Source organism: Equus quagga, chromosome 18 (genome assembly GCF_021613505.1).
Source record: "Equus quagga isolate Etosha38 chromosome 18, UCLA_HA_Equagga_1.0, whole genome shotgun sequence".
Classification (NCBI taxonomy): domain Eukaryota; kingdom Metazoa; phylum Chordata; class Mammalia; order Perissodactyla; family Equidae; genus Equus; species Equus quagga.
In genome coordinates this window covers 5,992,036-6,017,773 of record NC_060284.1, presented here as the reverse complement: position 1 = coordinate 6,017,773, position 25,738 = coordinate 5,992,036, and the positions used below count along the sequence as shown (strand labels likewise).

At 44.3% G+C, this 25,738-nt stretch overlaps 1 protein-coding gene across 2 annotated transcripts in view; it reads right to left on the bottom strand.

Annotated features, from left to right (window-relative positions):
- IL12RB2 (interleukin 12 receptor subunit beta 2) overlaps positions 1–25,329 on the bottom strand; it is a 76,066-nt gene extending 50,737 nt beyond the window's left edge. Inside the window, exons 1-7 of one of the 2 annotated variants that reach the window (XM_046645625.1) lie at positions 25,156–25,329; positions 13,518–13,629; positions 11,530–11,817; positions 5,056–5,170; positions 3,942–4,126; positions 2,184–2,326; positions 1,339–1,489 (exon numbers count right to left, since the gene is read on the bottom strand). In XM_046645625.1, coding sequence (XP_046501581.1) covers positions 1,339–1,489; positions 2,184–2,326; positions 3,942–4,126; positions 5,056–5,170; positions 11,530–11,817; positions 13,518–13,593 — 958 coding nt within the window. In that variant the 5' untranslated portion in view covers positions 13,594–13,629; positions 25,156–25,329. Of the gene's footprint in view, positions 1–1,338; positions 1,490–2,183; positions 2,327–3,941; positions 4,127–5,055; positions 5,171–11,529; positions 11,818–13,517; positions 13,630–18,669; positions 18,737–25,155 lie in introns of those variants that run through there. The other variant, XM_046645626.1, reaches the window with a different exon arrangement.
- Positions 25,330–25,738: the final 409 nt, after the last annotated feature.

Sequence of the window (25,738 nt, the reverse complement as noted above, 5' to 3'; positions counted from 1 at the left end):
CTGTACTATGTATAAACAAAACCTAATCCATGAGGGATTAAAAAAAATACATTACTTTGTGTAATAAAAGGATAACAGGAGTAAGTTCTGGATTATAAAAATGACAAGCAGAGAGCAAGTGGCTCAAGATTAACTTAAGAGATTTTTATCCTAAAATAGAGGGAATAAATCGTAATTTGTTGGATGAATTCATTTTTAAATATTTTTTAAAATAGAGAAATGCAATTAATATAAGAAGAAAGGAAGAATATACAATTATTCTACAATTCACATATTAGGTATTATATTTTATTAATAGGCTCTTTAGGTCCTTGAATGTCATTGGGGTATGATTGATAAGTGTCATCAGCCATCAAAAACCATTAGTAGCTCAAAGGAAACGAATGTAACATAATCATGAAGCCAGTTTACATGCACACGGATCCCTAAGTTTCACAAATAAGCATTAAGAGTTTCTCACATGAACACCTCAAACTCTCCAGATAATAAAGCAATGGACTCCATGCCAATAATTTTTCCTCTGAACCAAATTTACACAAATTATGAAAAGTTCTATATCATATCACTAATTGAGTGCTTTTGAAAACTAATATTCAGATGGCTATCTCGTGTCTCCAAGGATTTGTTAATATTGGCATAAAGTTCATATAAGAATTTTTGCTTCAACAAAATATTTGATTACACTTCAATAAAGTTTTCTTCCCAATAATTACCAAAAAGAAAAGTCCGTCAGACTGGAAAATCTATTTGACATCCTTTCATAGCTATGGGCAGTCTGGTGGCGCTCATCTGAGCGGACAGTACTAAAGGCATGAAGAAGTGCAGGGCTGCCAGATTTGGAGGAGAAACGAATGCTGGATGTCAAACTTTTTATTTTAAAATGTTATGTATCCAGAGTCTACCTTTCTTTTAAACTTCTAGTATGGCTTAGAAAGCCATATTAATTTTCATAGAATCCAAAAGGTAAAATTTATGAAGGTTTAACTATAAAGGAATGGAATTAATTACTGGTTGAGTTTTGCGGAAGAAGAGAGTTACTGAGGTAGTTGTGAAGCAGAAATGAGAGTTATAACTAAACATTACTGGGCACAAGCTTGTAACCAACACGACAATATGTGCAAGCAGGAGTAGCACTTCCTATGTTAAAAATTTCCTAGCAATAGAGACAAATCTCCCTGGACAGTCTCAGTAATTAGTTAACGCCAAAATGAACTTGTTAATTAATGCACTCAGTACCAGTACTGTAAAGACTCTGTTCCAGGGGAATCACTGTATCTTCCTCTCTCCCCCCTTTTTTCCTCCCATTCCATTCACCTCTTTCTGTTTTTTGACACGTACCTTCTTCCGGTGTTTGTGTTCTCAGTGGTTCACTCCAATTGCTCCAGCTACCTTTAGAAAGATGCAGCTTAGAGGAAATCTGAAATTCATATTCTGTAAAGGGTTTCAGATCCAGCAAGTCATGTCTTCCTCTAGCGTTTGTAGCATTAACCTTGAATCAGACAAGATTTTTAAAGGTGTCTATTAATACTAAATTAATGTATAGAACTTTAACATAAAGGTAAGCAACTAGACCAGATAACTCTTTTTATCTTTTCAGATCTGTCATTCAATGAGAAGAAATATCAATGACTGGGCTACTGAATACACATGACATTAATCTGAAACAATAGCTTCTCAAAAAAACAAAGCCCAAATCTCCTAGGACTAAGAACCCATCTACACGGGTTCCAAACAGGATCCTGAAACCAGCTGAAAACTAGTGAAGGTTAAAAATTACCAGTTTTCAAAAAGGCCTGGGAGAAGTTTCTACACTAGAGATTATTTATTTATTTATTTATTTTTTAGGAAGATTAGCTCTGAGCTAACATCTGCTGCCAATCCTCCTCTTTTTGCTGAGGAAGACTGGCTCTGAGCTAACATCAGTGCCCATCTTCCTCTACTTTGTACGTGGGATGCCTACCACAGCATGGTGTGCCAAGCAGTGCCATGTCAGCACCCGGGATCCGGACCGGCGAACCCCCAGCCGCTGAAGTGGAACGTGCAAACTTAACCGCTGTGCCACCAGGCTGGCCTGGTGGGCTAAACATTCTTAAATTCCCCACCTTGCTGGTGTGAGAAGACAGAGATGTGTGCCATGACCCTAAGCACCCTCCCTGTTTGGCCCCCACTCTCAAGACCATTACCATGTTCCAGGACCTGCTGTTACTGGCCCGATATCGGAGTCGATTGAGCAGCACCAGCCCCTCGTCTCTCCACTGAAGGATACATCTGCTCACGGAAGCGTTCACACATTTGATTCTGATGTCCCACGGAGGAAGAGGCCTCACTAGTGACCAGGACAAACAAAAAAGCATGATTCAGGCTCCGAGATCCAAAATTGCCGTATGTATTAACATGAGATATAGAGTTGAACAAAACTCATTTGTAAGATGCACAACCACCAAATTTGGTGAAATATACAAGAGAGAAGTTCCTGGCTTTTAGAAAGAAGAAAAAGTTTGATTTACTTCTAAATCATTAAAATAATTCCCCTTAATCTACCCTCACTTATACCAAATAAACGACCACCAATATTAGTGATAGATAGTGTCAATTCCTTTTAATTCAATGATTTAAAGAAAAGCAACGTGGCAGCCCTGGGGGTCTCGTGGTTAAGATTCAGGGCTCTCACTGCTGTGGCCTGGGTTCATGTCCCAGTCAGGGAACCACATCACCTGTTGGCTGCCATACTGTGGTGGCTGCGTGTTGCTGTGATGCTGAAAGTTGTGCCACCGGGGTTTACAATACCAGCAGAGTCACCCTTGGTGGACAGGTTTCAGCGGAGCTTCCAGACTAAGACAGACTAGGAAAAAGGACCTGGACATCCACTTCCAAAAAAACCCCTATGGATAGCAGCAGAGCATTGTCTGATGAGAGGATGACACAAAAAGACCAGGCAGGGATCCACTCTGCAGTCCACAGGGTCGCTAGGACTCCGAATCCACTTGACGGCACTAACGACAAAATGTGCCAAACCCAATTACGATGCCTAAGAAGGCAGAGATAGCTAGTGATGATCTCCGCAGAAGGAGAAGAAATGTTGGTAGGTTCTAGGAAAGGGACATAGGAACAGGGAATAGAAGAAAAGAATGAGAGAGAAAGAAGGTGACTTAGAGATGAAGAGTCAATGTAAAGAGATGGAAGATAGGATGGAAGGCAGGGTGGGGAGAAATGTGATAGGAAAATGTACAGTAAATGCCTATATGCAGACTCACAGTTAGCAGTATGTGTCCAGAGAGGTGCTGTGGGAAGAGAGATGAGAGGCAGAGTGTGAGGCTGGAATTTCAGGCAGGCCAGAAGCCCAGAGTCTACCTGGCATGGTCAGAACTTGGGAATGCCTGCGACTGGCCTCTGATTCAACTGTCAGAAATGTGCTGGGACTGGCTCACTCCACCTCCCAAGCCGATGGGAGGGGTGCAGTTAGGTATTCTCAGAGCAAGATGCATTTGTACCTTGATACACTTTACTTATAGTTTGCACCTGGCTGCCCTAGCCCAGCAGGCCCACACGTAGTCTATCTATCTCAGAACATTGGGGCAGCCATGGGGGTAAAAAGACACCGCCACCAAGGAGGCCTGCACTGAGCTTCTCCAATACCCTCAGAGGACCTCGCCTCAGTCAGATGGTATCACTGGCGGCTGGTGCTTTCCTGAGATTTGAAGCCGGGGCTCTTATTTCTCCAACAGAGAGAACAATGTTGAACATCCCATTTTATACAGCCATCTCTACGTAGCTCTCGGGTCAGAGACTCTTTTACTTGCCTCAAAGTAACATCTGTCCTTTGCCTGTGCCTACTGGCCACTCTCCATCAACCATTGTTCCTTTTGAAACAATCACAGAACATTCAAGTGATTGTTCATGTGCCAATGAATGACACTTACAACGAGTTCAGTAATATGTACCTATGTCCAACCATGTGAACGTGGATGGAAACGAAGAAGCACTCCCAAGACTGTTGATCGCAGTAACCTTGGCTGTGTAACCGAAGTCAGGGGATTCAGGGGTCAGGCTGATCCCCAGGTCCAAACGGTCACAATCATGATCACTACATTGCTTCTGCCAAGTTAAGTTTTTTGGTCCATTTAACCTGTAAATAAAAGACAATGGTGTTCAGCAAGATACTTTACGTGCTACTGTCTCCTTTTTAGCACAAAAGAACAAAATGTTCAAATATTTAAAATTCTAGAAATTCTTTATAGTCAGTTTTACTAGGGAATACACTATGGGAATATTTGTATTCTAGGATCATTAATAGGACCATACCTCCCCCCCTCCCTCTTTTTGGTAGGACCGAGATTTTTTTGATGTTCGTATAGATGAATAACCACGCCTATGCTGCCTGAATTCTCAAAACCCTGGCTGACATCTTGGCTCCTTAGAGCAAACAGAATCAGATCCAAAGGATCTGTGGCCCCCTTGGCATTTACAGCAGAGAAGTGCCAGCTCCTAGTACAGACTGGAACCCTGGGCCCCACTTCCTTTCCCCCATCTCCTGCTCACTGAGGCACAGTGCAAAGCAGCTGGATCTTTTGATGGGATTATGGAATCAACTCCAAGGAGAAGAATCTCCCAGACTCTCTCTTTTTGTGGACTCTCAGGTTAGGCAAAGGTGCTTTAAAAAGAAACTTCTCCAAGGCTAATGGAAAGCTACCACAAGCAAGAGTCTATTTATATATCATGACGCCAAGAGTCCGCAACTACAAAAGGGAGAAGGGAGATAATTCAGCCAGTTTAACCCTAATAGCGCAGGGAAGAACGTCCACAGTGTGGGCCGTGGATGCCCTGAAGAGAACTCTGAGTTAGACCTCAGGCCCAAGACACAAGCTCTCACATCTGACACGTCAGATGAGTGCAGCCGTTTTCAGGGATGAACATCAGAATTCTTTCTAAGTATCCAGTTATCCAGAGGGGTCTATTGCTTTTTCTCTTTGATAAAACTAGAACTGTTAGATATTTCTCAACACCATCTAAGAGATGACCTACACAAAACCTGCAGAAATGCAGTGTCTCACTCACTGTAAAGCATACACCGTATAGAGGTGGGTGCCCCAGCCTCTGTCCCAGATGCAGGTCACGGTCCCACGTTCTCCCTTCTGTACGCAAGATAAGTTTTGAGGCTGTTCTGGAACAACTTTAAAAAGAAAGAGCAAAACCTCATGTTTTAAATAGCACAGAGGTGATATTTCAATCCCATTATCATTCTTTGCCAAGAAGATAACAATACTCCCCCCACATTTCCCATACCCAGCCGAGCGGGAACTATTTTAGATGCCAACAACTTCAAATTTGCCCCCGAGGCACAAATTTCTTCTAATAACAATAGTAATAATAGTGAATATGGATCAAACTCTTACTATTTGCCAAGTCCTCTGCTAAGTGTTGAGTGTGTGGTTCTTCTCAATTAGACGTCATAGTAGCTCCATCAAGTATGTACTATTATTACCGTCATTTTACCAAAGAGGAAACTGAGACTTAGAGGTTAAGTATCTTTCCCAAGGTGACTAAACCATGAAGTGGCAGAAGGGGGCCCCAGCCCAGGTGTGGCCGTCCTGAGTGCAAGGCTTCCCCGCCATATGCCACTATTCTCCCTGACGTGTGAACACCCGGTGCAGCCCTGTTACCCCTGGTGATGGTGAGTTTCCTTTTTTCAATGAAGCCCATTCAAATATTAGGAACCTTTAAAAATTAGGAGCTTTCTTTCTCCATTGACGTGAAATTTGCTGCCAAGACACTTCTACCCACTGGTGCTAGTCACGTCCTTCTGGGCTGTGCCATGTGAATCTGACTTCTGCAGCATCACTGGAGCACCTCATGAACACTCATAAATTAGTTCTCTATGTACGTAGACAGTGAGTGCCTTCCAAGGGCTAGGCACAGAGCCTGCTGTGGAAATACAAGAGAGTACAAGGCAGGCATGGCCCCTTCTATCACAAGGTGTGTATTTTTAAAAGAAGCCATTTTGTAGTCAAAGACAGAACCCAAAGCTAGGAGTTTCTCAGATTTAATGGAGGTGAGAGAAAAGACTCTGTTGCTCGGTTATCATATTCCACCCTAATACAGAGCCCCACATGTCCATAGATGTTTCCTTTGGCTGAGATAAAACAAGTATACCACTGAAGTCCTGCATATTGTCTGCACCAGAAAAAGCTTTAATTGATGGAATAAATGTTTTTTGTCCTTAGCACACACCATAAACCCAGACACAGTAACCACCCACTGTGTGACCTTAGTCAAGTTAATTTCTCAAAACTTCAGTTTCTTCATCTATAAAATGGGTATAACATATGTAGTTTATATAGTTTTGTTTAATGGAATAATAAACTCTTTCTTTTCCTAGAATAATAGACTCTTCCGTGTGTGTATGTATGTGTATATATATACACACCCATACAAGTATATGTGTATAGACACACTTTATACATCTGTATACACAACTACCTAGGAGTAAGCCATGTAAGTTATGCTAACTTTTCATTATTTGTACAACTCTTTGTTTATCTTGGAGTTAGTAATTAACTGTCTCGTTTTTCTGTTGTTTAGTTTTCTTCTTATTGATATAATTCCAAATTCTCAAGCCAATTATCTGAATCCCTGTTCAACATAGTTAGGCACACTGAGAATTCCCATAGTTTCATCTGCCTGAAATCCTCTTTCTTAGAGCCTTGCGAACTTTCCAATAAGATGGGTCTGCCTCCCTGCCTGGTATGCAGCTGTCATTCTGGAATTGCAAGCTCTCAGTGTCCTAGAAATCCCTTCTTCTTTTTCCTGTGTTGGATCTCCTGTTACTTAGATCCAATGCTTTCTTCTTTCTTGACTTAATTACTCATGTTGGTGGAGTATATCCTCCAGTCGTTCCCTGGGGAGGGTACAGGGGAGGTAATATTTTAAGCATGGCTAAAAATGTCTTCATTCTACTCTCACACTTGACTGATATTTTGGTTGAGTATAGAACTCTAGGTTGAAAAGAACTTTCCTTCAGGATTCTGAAGGCAATGCCCTGTTGATGTCTCCATTCTAGGTTGCTCCTGAGAAAACTGAAGTCATTCTGATTCTTGAAGTATTGTTTATTTTCCCTCTTCAGAAGATTCTAGAATCTTCTCTTTGTCCCCACTATTCTGAACTTTCACAAAGATGTGCTTAATGAATGTCTGTTTTCCTTAATTCTTATTGATTCTCAAAGAGTTCATGCATTCTGGGAATTTTTGTCTTTTGGTTTGGGAAACATTCTTGAATTACTTCTCTGAAGATTCTCTCCTGTTTTTTTCTTCCTAAAAATCCCTAGTTTTCATAGTTTGGACTTTCCTCTAATTTTATATTCTATCCTCTGTATTTTAAAACTCTTGGTCTTTTTGCTATACTCTGAGGGGAAAACCTCCTCAATTTATATTTCTACCCACACATTGAGTTTTTCATTTCTGCTTATCATTTTTTGGAGGAGAGCATGTTTTCTATTCTCTGAATATTTCCTTTTCGTGGCATCCTATTTATGTTCTGTACACAATATTTTCTCTTAAATCTCTAAGGGTATCAAGGATAGTTTTTGTTTTTTAACATTTCCTCTCCTTGAATACATCCTATTTCTTCCACTTTGCTTATAAGCTTTGTTCCACATGTTTGTTTTGGTTTCTGTCCTTCATGTTAGACCTTTTCCTCAGATCCCTGTATTTTCTGCATATACAGGAGCAGGCACTAAATTACACATTGGAGCTCTGCGTGTGCGTCACTTGAAGGGCACTTGCTGACTCTAGGTTTCAGTGCAGGGTGATCTGGCTAGGTTTTCTTGGGAACCTCTGTTGTCAGTAATTTTAGATATTTCCTATTGGCCTGGTCAGATTTCCCAGAGAAGATTTTCTAATCTGCCTGGAGGAGGGTACAGGCCTGAATGTAAGTGTTCCTTTAATTCCTCTGTTTGTCAGTGTGGTGCCACCAACCTCAAGGGAACTAGCTGAAACTAGGCCAGAGATCTCAGCTATCCAGCCTCCAGTGCGATGCCAGTGAAGTGGAGCAGGACTGTCCAGCTGCGTGGCATTGGGAAGGGGCTCTAAGAATCTGCTTTTGAAATAGATTTTCAATCACATCTCTCATTTTTAGCCCCACTTTTACCCTCACTCTCAGAAAGTACATGGTCACGCCAATTTCTGAGTCCTTCTCGGACGGGAGCTTCTGCATTAAATCAGGTTGCATCTTGACTTTTCTCACTGCCAGCTGTCAGTTAAGCCAGTTATCACTGCTCCACCTGCTTTCCAGCTCCCAAAATTTTGTTGCTGCATCTACCCTCCCTTTCTTTTGTCCTTTTGGATTTGTGCCTCTAGAAAACTTTCTTTATTGTATCTTGGCTTTATTTCAGGGGGAATGAAAGTAAATGCATGTGTTCAAACCACCATCTTTACCCTAACCCTTCATAGGGTCTTTTGATGACCGAATGAGATATAAAGTTCCTGGCACTTCTACATAATGAAAAAATTAGTTCTCCTTCTCACCTTTACTCCTCCAAGTTTACAAAGACTGTCATTTTAAAGATCACAGCTTTTACACACAAATCAAGTCCTCTTTCTGAGTGTGAGTTCCTTGGACCATGAAATTAAGGTATCTACTTCAGCCCAGGACTCGGTTTCGACAGGGACTGTTGGTCCCTGGGGAAACCAGACCTAATTTTCCTCAACACAAATGTATAATAGCTGATGCCAAGGAAAGGGCAGAAACCAAAGCCTCTGAAAATTAAGACACTATTATGAGTATTATGCTTGTTACTGTTTTTAAGAGTCCCACTTATTATGGGAAATAAAAAGTTTTAGAAATACAGCTTTTGGAAACAATCAACAGCTAAGCGTATATTGAAAACAATCGAACAAAAATCCATTGTCTTTCATTTATTGCCTTGGTTGTCTCACTAGTTTGCAGATCAACCCTATGAGGTCAAGCAGAGCACTGACTGCTGAGTTACTACACAATTTGGATGAGCCCTGGGCAGCAGAGCAACACCAGCCCAGGAAGGGGCCAAGAAGGAAAGGCTTCAAGGCTGTGGACCCATCCCCAGTTCTGAAGACCCGGCCAACTACATGACCGGCCCTCTCAGGATACCCAATGGCACTATGGACAACCATTTATCACAAAGAAGAAAATGGGCTGCTTACTCCCTCACTAGACAGAATTAAGCTTACTACACTGGGTGAAACCAACATTCATTGTGTCTTTTCTTGGGATGACTAGCCATACTCAGAAAAAATGCATCTCTTCTAGTCAGTCCTTCACCTTGAAGGTGCTAAACTTGCTCAAAGAGCAGCCATTTGATGGTGTGGTTACCACTTGAGCATGCTGCATAAGCAACACCCTGCAGCACCTCGCAAAGGAGCTGCCCCGTGACAGACACTCTCCACCATCCCCAAGACCTTCCGAGGCTCAAACTGCCACAAAGGCATCCGCATACGCGGGAGGCAACAGTCAAAAACCAGAAAGGGTTGCAGCACTCTTGTGTATCTGAGCAAAGACAGCAAGCGGAATGGAAGGGCCAAGGACATGTGCAAGGATGCTACTTCCAAGGCTGTTGTGAGCCTCCTAAGGAAGAAAATGCCAGCAGCACTGTGGACACCTGCAGCTGACGTTGCAGAGCTAGGAATGTGTGATACGAATGTGTAAGTTCGGTCTAGTGAGATGGTGGATTACCTGGGTGAAAGATTCAGGTGTTCCAAGGACAAGGGAGATGAGGAACAATAGTGTTTTTTTAAAAAATTTTCATTTTGTCTACAACCAACATATGTACTTTCTTTTAAGGGAAACCTGCTGAGCTACCCAGTAAGCTGCACACACGAAGAAAAGAGTAAAACCGAATGGAACTGCAACACTAGCGCTCATCACCTACGTGCCCCCTGTGTGCCTGCTCCTAGGCCAAGCACTCAGTGTACAGGTTGTCCTCCGATCACCACACCATCGCATGAGGAAGGTGTTAGCATTTCCATAACACAGATGGAGAAACTGAGGCTCAGAGTATTGAAATTGTCTAAGGGGACACTGCCAGTGGCAGGGCTGGGACTCAAAGCCCATGTTCCTTTTACGACCCCACAGACTTTCAGAGCTGAGAGCACGTGACCCCTAAGCGGTGTGAACAGGAGGCCCTGAGCTGGAAGTGGAGGACCGGACCAGCCTATGCCTCCTGGCCCCCCAGGGATTTGCTTGCTCACTTGCCTGGTGTTCGGCTCAGAGCTGCTGGTGGCCCTCCAGTTGCCTAGCATTGACCATATCCTTCTAGGTCACAGAGAAAAGGTTTCCATCTTTCCTGAAGAGAGTCTCACGGAGCTTTATATCACTGTCTTTACGACAGGGACCCTGTCCTTGCATCTGGGTCAGCCAGCCTGCTGCAGCAAATTCCTCCTACTCTCCTCATGCGTCTCATCTGCCACTCTGGAGCTTCCCTGGAACCATGGAGGCGTGGAGTGCAATGGGACCACTCAGGGCCCATGCATGCTCACTGCCTTGCTGGCTGGGCGTTCAAGGCTGCAGAATGCAGGCTACAACCTGCAGGAAGGTGTGTTGCTGGCTCCCCCTGAGGATTGCGGCTCATGCTGCAGATGCCAACTCTGACATTTTGGTTCTTACCCCCAGCAGCTGCCTGGAGGGACCAGGGAGGGGGAGGTTGATACCCTCTGGGTGAGCTTTGACCAATGGCAGACAGTTTAATTCTTCTCTCTTCCCCAGCCATTGTATTTCCATATGTTCTTTCTGGGGATGTTGATAGTGACCAAGCACCCAGCTGCATTTTCTGTAGACACCTTGGCCAGCTCCGGAACGTCACCACCTCGTGTTTGCTTTGCTCTTTTCCTGGCTCACTCCCTCACTCTCTAGAACTCTACAACTCCCCTCCTCCCCCAACGAAGTGTTAGCACATCACTTTTGCCTCAGGCAGTTTTCTAGAAAACCCAGGAAAAGATAATAAGTATGATGATAGTCCTCTTTTAACCTCTGCTAAGTATGATAGGCAGTGGTCAGGAGTGAGTGCAGATGGAAGAAGGATTTTTTTGTGCATTAAGTTAGAGAGGGGAGAAGTGCTCAGCCTTGGGTGGTCAGCCTGGGCTGCAAAAACCAAAAGAGACATCTCTTTCTTGTTTTAGGAGGCTGTCGCTTTGAACAAATTCTCATAAGTCAAGAAGGCATGAAGACTCAGCTACACAGATCCATTTTCCTGCCATTGGAGTCCAAGGACTACAGTAAATGGCCCTACTGGCCCAAAAGAGGAGAGAAAGAGAGAAGAAGAGGAAGAGGAAGAATAAGAAGAAGGAGGAGGAGGAGGAGAAGAGAAGAGAAACTTACCGAATGAGACCCCAATTCTATTGATTTCTGGACTTCTCACATTGAGGTGCTCATGTTGCTTTCAAGATAAAATATATTCATGTGGTGGGAGAGGAAGGAACACTGCCCTATATTTGAATTTCTGTTTAACACATGACAAATACCCAAAGATCACCAATTTTTAGGAATTCAGAATGGAATGCTCACCGCCAACTGAGATCTCTGCCCCACATATTCGAATCTCGTCACTACTGCCACAGGCCAGTTTGCAGACAAACAGAGTTGTACCCAGGGGAAGACCTGTGACTTGAGAACTGAGGGAGCGACCCTGCTGAAAATGGATTCTTCTGTCGAACTTGTAGAGGATTAACTTGTTGCAGCGGGAACATCGCGAGCAGTCTTGTTTGGGCTTCAAAGAGCACGAAATATTGACTGCTGATCCCAGTGAAATTACATGGTTCGGCGTCACGGTCACGTCCCCTCTCTTGCACACGTCTGCAGTAAGACACAACGCAATACTCAGTCGGTACGTGAGTTCCCATTTAAAAATGCAGAGGCGCGTAATTCCTAAAAGCAGGGTAAAATTAACCCCATCGAATCATGGAAATATAAGTAACCTACATTACTCTGGCTGTATTGGCACAAAGAGAGCAGAAGGCAAACATATTGAAGTCTAACTGTATTTGCATTAAAACATGCATCCTTCTCAACACAGTAATACTATACCCAGAACTACAAGTAGGAAAGTGGAGAGAAAACAGGGTTGGAAGAACATTCAGGAATACAAATTCCAGGAAAAACCAATCTCTCTTATGCAGATTTTTCACCAGATTACTACTCTGGTGCAGTCGGCACCAAGGATGGAAATTAGGTTTTACCATGCCATATTTTGGTATTCCTTCAAGATGTAAGACCATGGGCTGGATGTACCATCACCCAGTACAGCTAAAATGAAATTACATGAATGTATGCTTTTTAAAAGAGTTCTCCATATTATTTATGATATTCCAGGTACTACATTAAACTCTGATTTAAAAGAGAGGTCCTTGCTACTGTCCAGAAGTTTCTGCGTCAATAAACATGACAACTATTCAGAAATGAACAGTTTTGGATGGTGCTCAGTAACTGCAAAGGAAAGAACCTGAGAATTATAGATTCACCCCGAATTTTTAGATGGATATAAAGCCTCCACCAAAAGTCTTTTTTGGGTAACAGTAAGATTGCTTGAATCAACAACCACAAACAGAAACTGGTAAAGAAGTTATTTAAATCAAATACAGAAAATACTGAAAACTCATTTAAAATAAAAAGTTCTCATTTTTATTTTCATAACTAAAACTAAGTCTCTTTCTCTCTCTTATCTTACTTATATGTTTGTTTTCTGTTTCTTTAATCTTCTTTGATCCTAATGGGCCAGAAAGTCAAAAATAAGCTCCCAATAAAAAAAGCAAAGAGGGACTGGCCCAGTGGTGCAGTGGTTCAGTTCGCACGTTCTGCTTTGGCAGCCCAGGGTTCTCCAGTTCTGATCCCTGGCATGGACCTACACACCACTTGTCAAGCCATGCTGTGGTGGCATCCCACACATAAAGTGGAGGAGGATGGGCACGCATGTTAGCTCAGGGCCAGTCTTCCTCAGCAAAAAGAGGAGGATTGGTGGCAGATGCTAGCTCAGGGCTAATCTTCCTTAAAAAAAAAAAAAGCAGAGAAAATGCCAGTCATTATTTTTTCAGTGTGGTAGAGCCATTTCTTAGGTTTAAATCTGGAAACAATTGGAAATCACCAGCTTGCATTTTCCAAACCATTCAAGAAAAAGATATTTAGTAAAATAAATAAGTAATAAACAAGCAAACAAACACGTAAAATTGAGCTTACTGAGCGTGCATAGCTGAATTCACCCATGAATACCCTCTGTTAAAATGCAGTGTAACGTGAAACATTCATTCACGACGCCTAGCTCGATCACCTACTCCCTTTCCTAAGAGGAAATGATATGATTATACTCTTACATTAATCATCAGTAAAAATTAAAATACATATCAGTTACAGATAGAGAACCAGACTTCTCTACTCAAACGTGACAGAAGATTGACTATAAAAGATCAACTACCAGAACATCTACCACCAATGCCTACCTTATCTGTAACTGAGAATTTACCACAAATAATTCCACAGACTAGGTAACAGAAATACCTTACCTATTTTTGCCTTAACCAACAGCGACATGATGATAAAAATAAGTGCCAACAAGCACCCTCTAACTGTACATGCCATCAACAGTCAACTCTGGAATACGCCTCTGTATTTTTCCTTGTAAAAGAAGACAAATTCATTCATGTTAAATACATTCAGAAAATACCAGAATCAACATCATTGAGAAGGGCTAAAAATGCCCCTTTACTTTTCTCCATATTGTTAAGATTTTGTTTGTTATTTTTTAAAAAATAAAGTATACCTTTACAACTAGTAATTTGAAAATCTTGGCCACCTCTAACCCCCATGTCACTTAAGCTTCTTGGGGTCAGCAAAGGGTGGGAAAAGAGACATGGCCTTGGAGTCCTTTGGAACTCAATTAAATCCTTTGAGAGCAGGGGAAAGGTACTGAACCTTCTGAGCCTCAGTCCCACACAAAATTGTCTTTTCTTCCAAACAGGGCAGCATCGTCATAGTCAAACATAGTCGTGTTAAATCCCCACACTAACAAGAATTTCTGACCTGGCCATGTCCTTCTGGATGTAACAGGAAATCTAAAAATGCCTCATTACCAGCCCCCCCACCCCCCACCCTGGAACTTAGTAAAAGATGATCTCTTGCAGTAAGAAATGAATCCTAAGGGTTTGGGGGGTTGTTTGGGTTTTCTACAGAAGTTCAATTTTACTTGTTTGTTTGCGTGTTTATTACTTATTTATTTTACTAAGAATTTTTTTCTTGAATGGTTTGGAAAACGCAAGCTGGTGATTTTCAGTTGTTTCCACATTTAAACTTAAGGAATGGCCCCATCAGTCATTAGCAAATTCTCTAACTTCTATTAAAGGTGGGCCAAAAATTCAGAAAGCAGGCTAGAAAGTTCTGTGACGTCAGGCCACTGGGAACCAGCCAAGGCAAACGTTCCCCTCTTATTCCCATACCTAGAAAAGTGCTAGGTGTATTGGAGAGCCTCAGAAACATTCATCTGTTCATTCAAGTGATAGCTACCCTTCACGTGGCAGGTGCGATGTTAAGTGTTAGAGATACGACAGTCCTGTCCGGGTGGGCTTCTAGGAAAGTGCTCACTTTCTTCTTTGAAGCCTCTGCCTCTAGCCTACTCATCACCCGGCGAAGCCCCAAACGATGCTGGCATCTCTTCAATAGTCTTTGCTGCTTGCTCTCCCTCCTCCTCCTGACTTTTAACTCTTGGAGGAACTCAGCGCACTCAAGACATTATTCTTCCTCTATTTCTACTCTCTCCTGGGGAATCTCATCTGGTCACCCGGCTCTTAGATATCATCTGCGCTAAAGACTCTCAGATGCATATCTTCAACTCAGACATCTGTCTGGGCGCATCCGTCTCCTTGGACGTCTAACAGACGGCTCAACGTCAACATATTCTGTTCGAATTTTTGGTTTCCTTCCCCTCCCTGACCACCTAGCCAAAGTGGTCCTGCCCAGCTACTTTCTACTCACTGCCTTATGGCCTTCATGGTACAATCTGTAACTACCTTGTTTATTTACTTGCTTCTTCCCCCAGCCTTTTCTATCTCAGTGAATAACATTTTTATCCCTTAAGTTGCTCAAAAACCTAGACGTCATCCTTGATTCCACCCTCCTTCTCACCCTCTAAACCAAACCATTACTAAGTGTTGTCAATTTTACCTCCAAAATGTGTCACAGATCAGTCCACTGCTTTCCATTTCTCACCCTAGAGAAATTTCCACCATCCTCACCCTAGTCCAAACCACTGTCGTCTTTCCGCCAGATGACTACAGTAGCCCCTTAATGTGTCTCTCCAATCCATCTTTGCCCCTTTCCAAGTCATTTTCACATAGCTGACTACCTTTTAAGATGATATTACCTGCTTAATGCTGTCATTGTTTAAAACCCTTCAACACATCCCCATGGCCATTAGAATAAAACCCAAGGTCCTTACCACACACACTCTCACAGCCCCTGCATGGCCTCCCTTCTCCGTCTTGCCACCATCCTTTGCTCTACTCTTTTGCCTTGCTCACCGTGCTCCATTCACACTGGCCTTCAGCCTGCTCCTTGGACAAGACATGCAATTTGCTGCCTGGAGGACTCTGCACTTTCCACTTCCTGTGCTAGAATCCTCTTCCCCTGGTTCTTAGTAGCTGCCTCAGATCCTTCAGATCTCAGATTATGTGTCACTTCCTTAGACAGCCCCTCCCTGACCACCTAGCCAAAGTGGTCCTGCCCAGCTACTTTCTACTCACTGCCTTACGGCCTTCATGGCACAATCTGTAACTACCTTGTTATTTACTTGATTACTTGTTTGTCATCTATCTTTGTGCTAGAATTTAAGCCACCACGAGAGCAGGAACGTTGACTGTCTTACTCATTGCTGTATGCCAGCATTTAGCATCGGGAAAGAGTACTCAATAAACGTTTATTGAAAGAAAGAAGGGAAGGAGGGAGGGAGGGGGGAAGGATTACGAGCCATAGAAAACCCTCTATAAACATCCCCGTGGTAGGCAGAACAATGGCTCACAAAGAGGCCCATGCCTTAATCCCCGGGACCTGTGAATATATTATGTTACATGACAAACGGACTTTGGAGATGCAATTAAAGTTAGCGACCTTGAGATGGGGAGATTATCCTGGATTACCCAAACGGGCCCAATCTAATCATGTGATGAAGTAGGCAGAATAGTCAGTCAACGAGCTGTGATGTGAGAAGGACTCAACCTGCTGCTGCTGGCTTTGAAGACGGAGGAAGAGGGCCTGAGCCAAGGAGTGTGGTGGCTCTAAAATCTGAGGATGGAGCTCAGTTTACAGAGAATATAAAATGGATTTCTTGGGGGTCCACGGCTCTCTGCCAGCATTCTACGGTCTAGTAACACCGAGCTGCTTACAGTTCCGCTGCACGTCTCCTGTCAATTCATGCTTCTGCGTCTTCGTTCTTGCTATTCTCTTACCTTTCCTCTGTTCTTAGACTGGCTAAGTCTCACTCGTCCTCCCAACTCAGCTCAGACACCTTTTATTCAGTCATTCATTCAATAAATACGGATTAAGCAGTTGCTATGTGCCTGGAGCTTAGGATAGAATGGAGAACAAGACAGACTGGGTTTTGGCTCTCATGGAACCAGCATTCTGGAGTAGGGAGAGAGAAAACAAAGAAATAAATAACAAACAAATTCAGATAATGATAAAAGAAGAACTGAAGAGAGGCTAAGGGGAGGGAGAGCCTCGGGAGGAGAGAAGCCGGTCAGTGAAGGTGTTTCTATTTTTTTTCTTCTTCTTATTTTCTTTTCTTTCATTTTTTCTTTTTTTTTGAGGAAGATTATCCCTGAGCTAACACCTGCTGGCAATCCCCCTCTTTTTGCTGAAGAAGACTGGCCCTGAGCTAACATCCGTGCCCATCTTCCTCTACTTTATATGTGGGATGCCTGCCACAGCATGGCTTGCTGAGCAGTGCCATGTCCGCACCCGGGATCCAAACAGGGGAACCCCGGGCCGCCGAGAAGAAGAACGTGCGAACTTAACCGCTGCGCCACCAGGCCGGCCCCTGAAGGTGTTTCTAGAAGATGAAGCTTGAGCTGAGATTTATGCAGCTGAGATTTATGAAGCCTCAAGAACAATTTCCCTGACAGAGAGAATGGTGAGTACAAAGCTTGGAGCCAGAGGAATAAGCCTGCTGTGGACAAGGCACAGAAATAAGGTCAGGGAGGCGGGGAAAGTGACTGTGGGGAGAATGGTCTGGGATTAAATTGGAGAAGGCAGGCACCAGATTTACCACGGGCTTGTCTGCCATGGAAGGGAGCCTGGATTTTACTCCCAAAGCTATGAGAAACCAGTTTAATTAGAGATTTAATTTATTTAACTGAGTTTTAATTGGTGTGTTACAAGATAAGAATTACATTAAACACACACGTGCAAAAAAACAAAAAATAAACAAACAAAAGACTTAGCCTTGGCCCCGTGTATGGGGTCCAGAGTGGAAGCAAGCAGACCGGTTAGGAAGCAATTGCAGGGACCCACGTAAGAAATGATGGTGATGTGGACCACAGCTATAGCAGTAGAGACGGAAAGAAGTAATGAGGTCTTGGGAAGCTTTACCTATGTCTTCAGGTCAGACTGAAACCTCCTACCATAGCCATGTGCCGTATAACGACGTTTCACTCAACAGTGGACCGCATATATGACGATTAGTACCTGACAGCCCAGGTGTGTAGGAGGCTACACCACTTAGGTTTGTATAAGTACATTCTATGATGTCCACAAACGACAAAATGGCCTGAGGATGCATTTCTCAGAACATATCCCCATCATTAAGCAACGCATGACTGTACTATCTTCATAGCATCCTGGCGTCCTCCTGTTTAAGCACCTGCCATATTGAATGGAACAAATTTGTTTAGGTGTCTGCCTGTCTCTTCCATTATCTTTCCAGCTCCTCACAGGCAGAGGCCACAATTTGAAGATAACTAAATGAACAGATACATAGGGATTAAAGAGAACCTATTTAATCTGCTTCCTGACTGCAAAGGGTATCTACAGGGTATCTTTCACTTTGTGCATTGCAATTCATGAAGCCATAGCATTCTCCAAATAGTCAAATATTCAATAGTCAAATATTCAATTGGTTATTATAAGAATTTTAAAAATGTATATATATGAAATATGCATATATACAATATATATACCCAACCTATATATGAAATAGGCAAAGCAGAGGACAAATTCAAGTTTATACAGTACATGGATCCAAACACAAACTTGCTCAATTTCTCTGAATACCAGGTAAAACAGCTTCTCCATTTATAAGAAACTCAGACCCCAAAGACCTTCAAGTAAATGAGGTATCTTCCAATAAAATGAAACCTTCTATCAACAGTAAACATCCTTCATGCAGCCTGCCTGGAGGGTCAATATTAAAACTACAACTCTCTCTTGAATCAGAAAAACAAAGTGTGCTATGTCATTGACTCATCACTCAAGTGTGACAGTTTCCAGACAGTGAAAACAATGTTTCAATGAGGGGGGGTGGGGACCTTGAGAAATACAGCAACTGGCAGAAGGGCAGAGGTAACAGTTACCCCCCAGTGAGTCTCTTTCCCCCATTTATCCAGGAAGAAGTGCAAAATATGCAGCCACTTCAAAATCACATTTTACTAGGCTAGGAAAAACCCTTACCACAGGTGACAGTTTCATGAAGGCAGGAATACTTTCTACTTCCACACTACTTCTCTCTGTAGCACCACACGAGCTTCAAAGGGTAGCTAGGTACTGGGGAGAAGAAAAAGGCTCGTGAGCTCCGTTCCACGGTGTGCTATTAACTGTAAAAGCCATTTCCTCATTCCTACAGTGGGTACAGTAATGCCTACCTAGACAAAGTTATGGGGAAGACTAAGATGACAGGGTCATGGACCCATGAGAATACCTAGCACAAAGCAGGCACTCCACTGAGGCTGGCTCCTGTCTTCCCATCTGGGCCCTGCTTCTGCATTTCTTTTCTAAATCACCTATGACCTTCAATGTACTGAAATTGAATGTTTTATTAGACTAGGTAAAAAATCCTATGTTAGGCAATTTTTACTCTTAACCCTGACTGTCCTAGAATTTAATAAGTTAGAGGAGGAAGAAACCTCAAAGGTTAGCTAGTAACTAGCATGCCCCTGCACTCCCTCCCCCGCCCAACGGCAGACATTTGAGTCTGGGCCGCTGCAGAACAACCAAGTGATTGTTCTGAACGCTCATCAAATGATACTGTTAATTACTCAGTTGACTCAAGGAGGCAGGACACAAAATCCTTCCCTTCTGCAGGCAAAGCGACTTCCAGACATGCCTTACTGGGGGCAGATCAGCATAAAGACAACACTGCGGAGGTCATCTATTCTACCTTTGCCATTGTACAGATAGATAAACTAAGGCCTAGAGAAAAGAGGGCACTTGTCAAAGGTCACATTAAATAGCAGAATCCAGATCAGAACATAGGTCTTGGAGTAGGTCTCCGATTTCTTTCTTTTTTTTTTTTTTTTCCTCCTTTACATAGTTGTACATAGTTGTATATCTTAGTTGCAGGTCTTTCTAGTTGTGGGATGTGGGACGCTGCCTCAAAGTGGCCTGACAAGCAGTGCCATGTCCGCGCCCAGGATCCGAACCCTGGGCCGCCGCAGCGGAGTGCGCGAACTTAACCACTTAGCCACAGAGCCAGCCCCAAGGTCTCCGATTTCTAATCCAACACACTTCTAGCATATGAGACTGCTTCTGATCAGTAGCAACACTGTACTAAAAATAATGCTAATGTTAACACGACAGTTAATACTGATGCTACAGCTTGCTGATCTCTTACTATGTTCCAGGCACCATGCACGTTACATACAATCTTTCTGAAATCTACCTAGGAAAGCACTTATAATCTCCAGAAGCCTGAATCATTATTTCTCATACCTACCTCCCTCAAAAGAGGATGAAACAACAAAACCCAGTGCAGACACAATATGTAACCATCTCTAATGATCTAGTCCACTATAAGGATGGAAAAGGGAAATCAGAACCAAGTGGCTAACTTGCAACTTAGCCATCGGAGCTAATTTTCTCTTGCCCTGACTTTTTGTGAGCTTTGTCAGGAAAAGAACTGTCCTGACTGGAGCTTTCTCTCCTTTTTCCTTCTGAATCTACCACTTGGTGAAAAACCTAACAAGCCATAACAAGGACAAATGCTAACCTGCCAGGCCCCAAACATCAAATCAGCCCCTTCATAATGGCCTGTTCAGTGGCTTGAAGGGGAGGGAAAGAAACACCACATCAATATTCTCTGATTTTTCTTCTGTCTACCCAACAGTCCCAACACCCGCACAGGAGCCAAATTGGACACCCACCTGCTCTCCCTTCTTAGGCAGCTGCTGAGTCTCTCCTGAATTCTCTCTCATCTCACTGTAAGCATTTGGAGTCCTAATTTTACCCATGTATAGGAGCTTGCTTTTCTTGCTCAAATTCAGGAGACTTCTGAACTTTTGGTCCTGTTTATTTTCTTGTTTTTAAATCTCAGTCAGACTGTTTTCTCCTTCTCCCCTTTATGACTTTATTATTTTCCTTAACAAAGGTCCCCTTAGACTTTTCTCTCTTTTCTGTTTTTCTGGAATGTTCTTTCTGTCAATTCTATTTGTCTTTACTTCCATTTCAAATATATCACACAAGACAAAATAGATGGGCTCCTGAAATGTTGTGGCTAAACAAATTACATCTAAAATGCATTAGGGAACCTTATCTGGCCCCAACCCCTGAAGCATTTGTCCTGTGAACTGTCTTACAAATGGAACAAGCATTCCCACAATAGAACAATAAAAAAGAAATAAGGGAAGAAGAACCGAGACACGGATGGAGTCTTGAAGACACAAGGTACTTTCAAATCAACTGATGTTACTTGCTACACTTCCTCTTTTCTTTCTTTGATGAGCTCCAGAAGCCTACAAATTTCATGGCACTTGTTCAACTGAGTTTCAACAATCCAAGCTTCTCTATTTTCACCCTCTGCATCCTTCTAGAACTACAAATAAAATAAGCCATCTTCTGGCTATAATCACTAAGACTAAAAACAGTAAATGTTGGAGAGGGTGTGGAGAGAAGGGAACCCTCATACACTGCTGGTGGGAATGCAAACTGGTGCCGCCACTGTAGGAAACAGTATAGAGATTCCTCAAAAAACTAAAAATAGAGCTACCATATGACCCAGCTATCCTACCACTGGGTATCTACCCAAACAACTGGAAATCAACAATCCAAAGTAAGATATGCACCCCTATGTTCATTGCAGCACTATTCGCAATAGCCAAGACAAGGAAGCAATCCAAGTGCCCATCGACTAATGATTGGATAAAGAAGATGTGGTATATATATACAATGGAATACTACTCAGGCAGGAAAAAGACAAATTCATCCCATTTGCAACAACATGAAAAGACCTGGAGGGAATTATGCTTAGTGAAGTAAGCCAGACCGAGAAAGACAAACACTAGATGATTTCACTCATATGTGGCATATAAACAAGCACATGGACAAAGAAAACAGTTCAGTGGTTACCAGATGGGGAGTGGGCACAGGGGTGAAGGGGAGCACCTATGTGGTGACAGACAAGAAATAATGTACAACTGAAATTTCATAATGATGTAAACTATTATGAACTCAAATTAAAAAAAAAAAAACATAAGCCATCTTCTGTTGGGAAGGACGATGTACTGGAGAGAGCATGGTGTTTGGGTCCAGAGGACCTGGGTACCATCCTGGTTCCTCCACTTCTATCTGTGTCACCAACATGAGTAACTTCATATTTCAAAGCCTCTTTTCCTTATTTGAAAAATGGCAATCAACGTTTATTGAGAAAATTAAATTTCTTTCACTAACTTTTCTTCCTTAGTTTATTGGAAAGGGTTCTGCTTGGACATCCTCAATCTTGAAGTCTCTTTTGTGGACAAGGGCACGGGGGTGAAGGGTTCCCCTTGGATCTTGGGTATTGTGAAATCCTGGCAAGTTTTCCTTCACCTTGTAACCCCTGAGGCTTTTCATAGAGTGCTATTTAGAAATATTAAAGCACATTACAATTACTTTGTTTTTTGAGTTTTCTAGAAATTTCACAACTATCTTGATATAATTGGAGGCACACTGGGGAGGAGTGTGACCACCATCCCAAGATGTTTCTCGAGGTTTCTTATATAAACAAAGAATTCAACCAAAGTCTCTTCAGGAACCACTCCATGTATCAGCATCTCTGCCTGATATTTTACTTAACGTTTTCCTTTTCCTCGGCATATCATTGCAAAAGGGACATAAATTAAGATTCTAATCTTAGGGGCCAGCCCGGTGGTACAGCAGTTAAGTGCGCACGTTCCGCTTCTCGGCTGCCTGGGGTTTGCTGGTTCGGATCCTGGGTGCCGACGTGTCACCGCTTGGCAAAAGCCACGCTGTGGTAGGCGTCCCACATATAAAGTAGAGGAAGATGGGCATGGATGTTAGCTCTGGGCCAGTCTTCCTCAGCAAAAAGAGGAGGATTGGTAGCAGTTAGCTCAGAGCTAATCTTCCTCCAAAAAAAAAAGATTCTAATCTTAGCAATCTTTTCTAGGCATTTACTTGGCAATTTATCACAATGCAGAGCATATCACTGAGTTGTTAATATTTGGTCTCCTACTATATGAAGTAACTACTGGTATCTCTATTCTACAGGTGGGGAAATCTGCGAGTTGACTAAGATAATACAGAAAAACCAGAAGTAAATTAGAGAAACTAGAACTACCTCCCATGCTTGAGTTTCCTTATGGCTAAAGCACCTACTTCACAGGATTATGGGGGTTAAATGAGCATCTCTCAGTGCAGTGGCTGGACCCAGGAAAAGCTCAATAAATACTGTCATTTGCCATTATTATTATTATAAGAAAACGGATAATATCACTTACTTTTCAAGGATATTGTCAGAATTACGTTAGACAGCCTGGCTTTTTGACTTGTCTCTTTGCCTGTTCTTCTGGCTCACCACTGAAAGATTAATTTGATTGCAGCTAGATCCCAAACCTGCTTTATATTACGTGACTTTATGCCACCTAGCACTTATGACATGCTCAGTGTTCTCATAATTACTGTCTTCCCAAACAGTTTAACCTCTTGAGCACAGGAACTGGGTCTTACATCTCTTTATATTCACTACAGTGACCAGCACAATGTGTTGGACATACTGCATGTTCAGTACCTACCTGTGCTTTCAAAAACCATTGTTCCCATTAGGAAAGAGCACCCAAAGGACATTGGACAAGGCTTCTTTGGGATCTGGCTTTCTTTTCAGGTTAGTCTGCACAAATTTACATGTAAGAGTTGAGAGCAGTGCTGTAAGTGTAATTACAAAGATGACAAATAACTGGCCAGAGAACAAAGCAGGTGCCGTGATACAAAAATAAGCCCACAATTGAGGAACGACATGCAACATCTGCTGTCCTTAGAGATTCTTCTCCCATAAAAATCTTACATGTGCTTTAGAGTTTTTTTCACACTAGATCTCATTCTAACACAGGGAACATTCAGGGCTTGCCAAAATTTGGAAATTTACTATTCTATGTAACCATCACAACATTCAAGAAACACAACACATGACAAAAGAATGTTGCAAACTCTTTTAGAGCCTTAAGTGCCTAACAAAGCAACAGTAATGAATTGAGGATTTCACACTAAAACTAGGGAGGAGAGTGTCAGCTCTTAGCCACAGAAGTTCTTTCAGTTTTCTGTGTGACAGAGAAACAGGGCACTGGAGCATTCTTTGCTAATGGGAACTAAGAAACTAACGTTCGCTTGCCCAAGTGGAGGTGGACAGAACGTTCTGAGCCAGAGACGCAAAGGCAAGCAGCACCCAGTTTGGAGACAGAAAGCTGTACCTCAGCATCTCACCAAAGAGAGAAAGTTTCCACCTCTGCAAAATGGGAATACCAACAACCACTTCAACCATACAGTTCGTACAGAATTATATGGGATAACAATGTGTACCCAAGGGCCAAGGACATAAGTAGGTGCTCAACAAAGATTCTTATCCAGACAAGATATACACTAGGGGATTGTAACAATCATTCAGAGTTTAAAAAGGAATAAAAACGAACTTTGTCCTGTTCTTTAGACACACCAGGGAAAAGGCCTTTTGTATGCTTTGAGGTTACTATCTGTAAGAGCCAGAGCTAATCATAAGGGTACTTCATCTCTGACAACGCTCATATTTAGCGCCCCTCACCCAGGTGACAAGGACCTCCCCAGAGACATTTCAGACGCGAAAACGGAGGCTGAGCCGGCGGACCAAGCGCTCCGCTAGTCACCGGCCAGGCGAGGTCTCGGGGTCTGTCTACAGAGGACGCAGGAAAATGCTGCCGAGGAAGAGACAGTTCGCCCTGGTGCAAGACTAAGACTCCATATCTTCCTCACATTTTCAAGCCCCGAGTCACGCCCGTGGGCCGGGACCCAGGCTGGACCCTGAGGGGGGCCCTCTGCGCTTTGAGACGCCATCCCCTCCCTCCTCAGCCCCCACCATCCTGTGTCACGCTCCGGGAGCGCCCCTCGCCTCCATCTGGCCAAACTCCAAACAGCACCTCGAGGGATCAGCAGCGCCCCGAGAGCGCGGCCCTCGGTGAGGAGAGGCCGCCGCCCAAACCCTCGGGAGCAGCAGACTCCCAGCTCAGCCCGTGTCCCAGGGTCCCCGGTGTCCCCCGCCCCGCGCTCCAGGCACTCACCGCGCTCCCAGCGTCGGGGGCCGGCGCGCCTCAGCCAATGTCCCGGATCCCCGGAGCCCTCCCCCCCGCGCCCCCACGCACTCACTGTGCTCTGGGCGTCGGGGGCCACGGCGCCCTCGGCCCGTGTCCCGGGTCCCCGGATCCCTCCCCCCGGGCCCCCGGGCACTCACCGCGCTCTGGGCGTCGGGGGCCGGCGCGCCTCAGCCAATGTCCTGGGCCCCCGGAGTCCGCCCCCTGCGCCCCTGGGCACTCACTGTGTTCTGGGCGTCGGGGGCCACGGCGCCCTCGGCCTGTGTCCCGGGTCCCCGGATCCCTCCCCCGGCGCCCCCGGGCACTCACCGCGCTCCCGGCGTCGGGGGGCCGGCGCGCCTCGGCCTGTGTCCCGGGTCCCCGGATCCCTCCCCCCTGCGCCCCAGGCCCTCACCACGCTCCGGGCGTCAGAGGGCCGGCGCGCCTCGGCCAGCGTCCCAGGTCCCCGGAGTCCGCCCCCTGCGCCCCCGGGCACTCAGCGCGCTCCCGGCGTCGGGGAGCGCCGCGCCCTCGGCCCGGGCCCCGGGTGGGCGGAGGCGGCGGCGGGCCTCGGTGGAGCCGCCCTGCCCGCCCGCGCCCTGGCTTCCCCGCAGGGGCCGGGGGCCGGTTCCGCCCGGGCGGGCTGGGCCCGTGTCGCCCGGAGGAGGCGGTCACCGCGCCACACCTCCGTTTCCCGGGAGAGAAATCGCGGGTAGGAAAGCCTGTGTCAAAACTGCCGAGTTGTGTGGTGAGTGCGATAAGCCCGACAAAACCGTGCCGTCGGCTTTCGCAGCCACAGACAAGTGGCACTTGGTTGACACTCATTCGGGAACTTTCCTCGGAGACCTTCTTCCTCCGCGCTCTGGGCCGCCCAGCTCTCCCCGCACCCCGCGCCCGGCTCTCGGCGCTGGGCTGCGCGCACCACCCGGCGCGGGAAGCAAGCTGACTTTCATTTGTGCTTGCTGTCTGAAAAAGGAGAGAGAAACGAGCCTTTAACA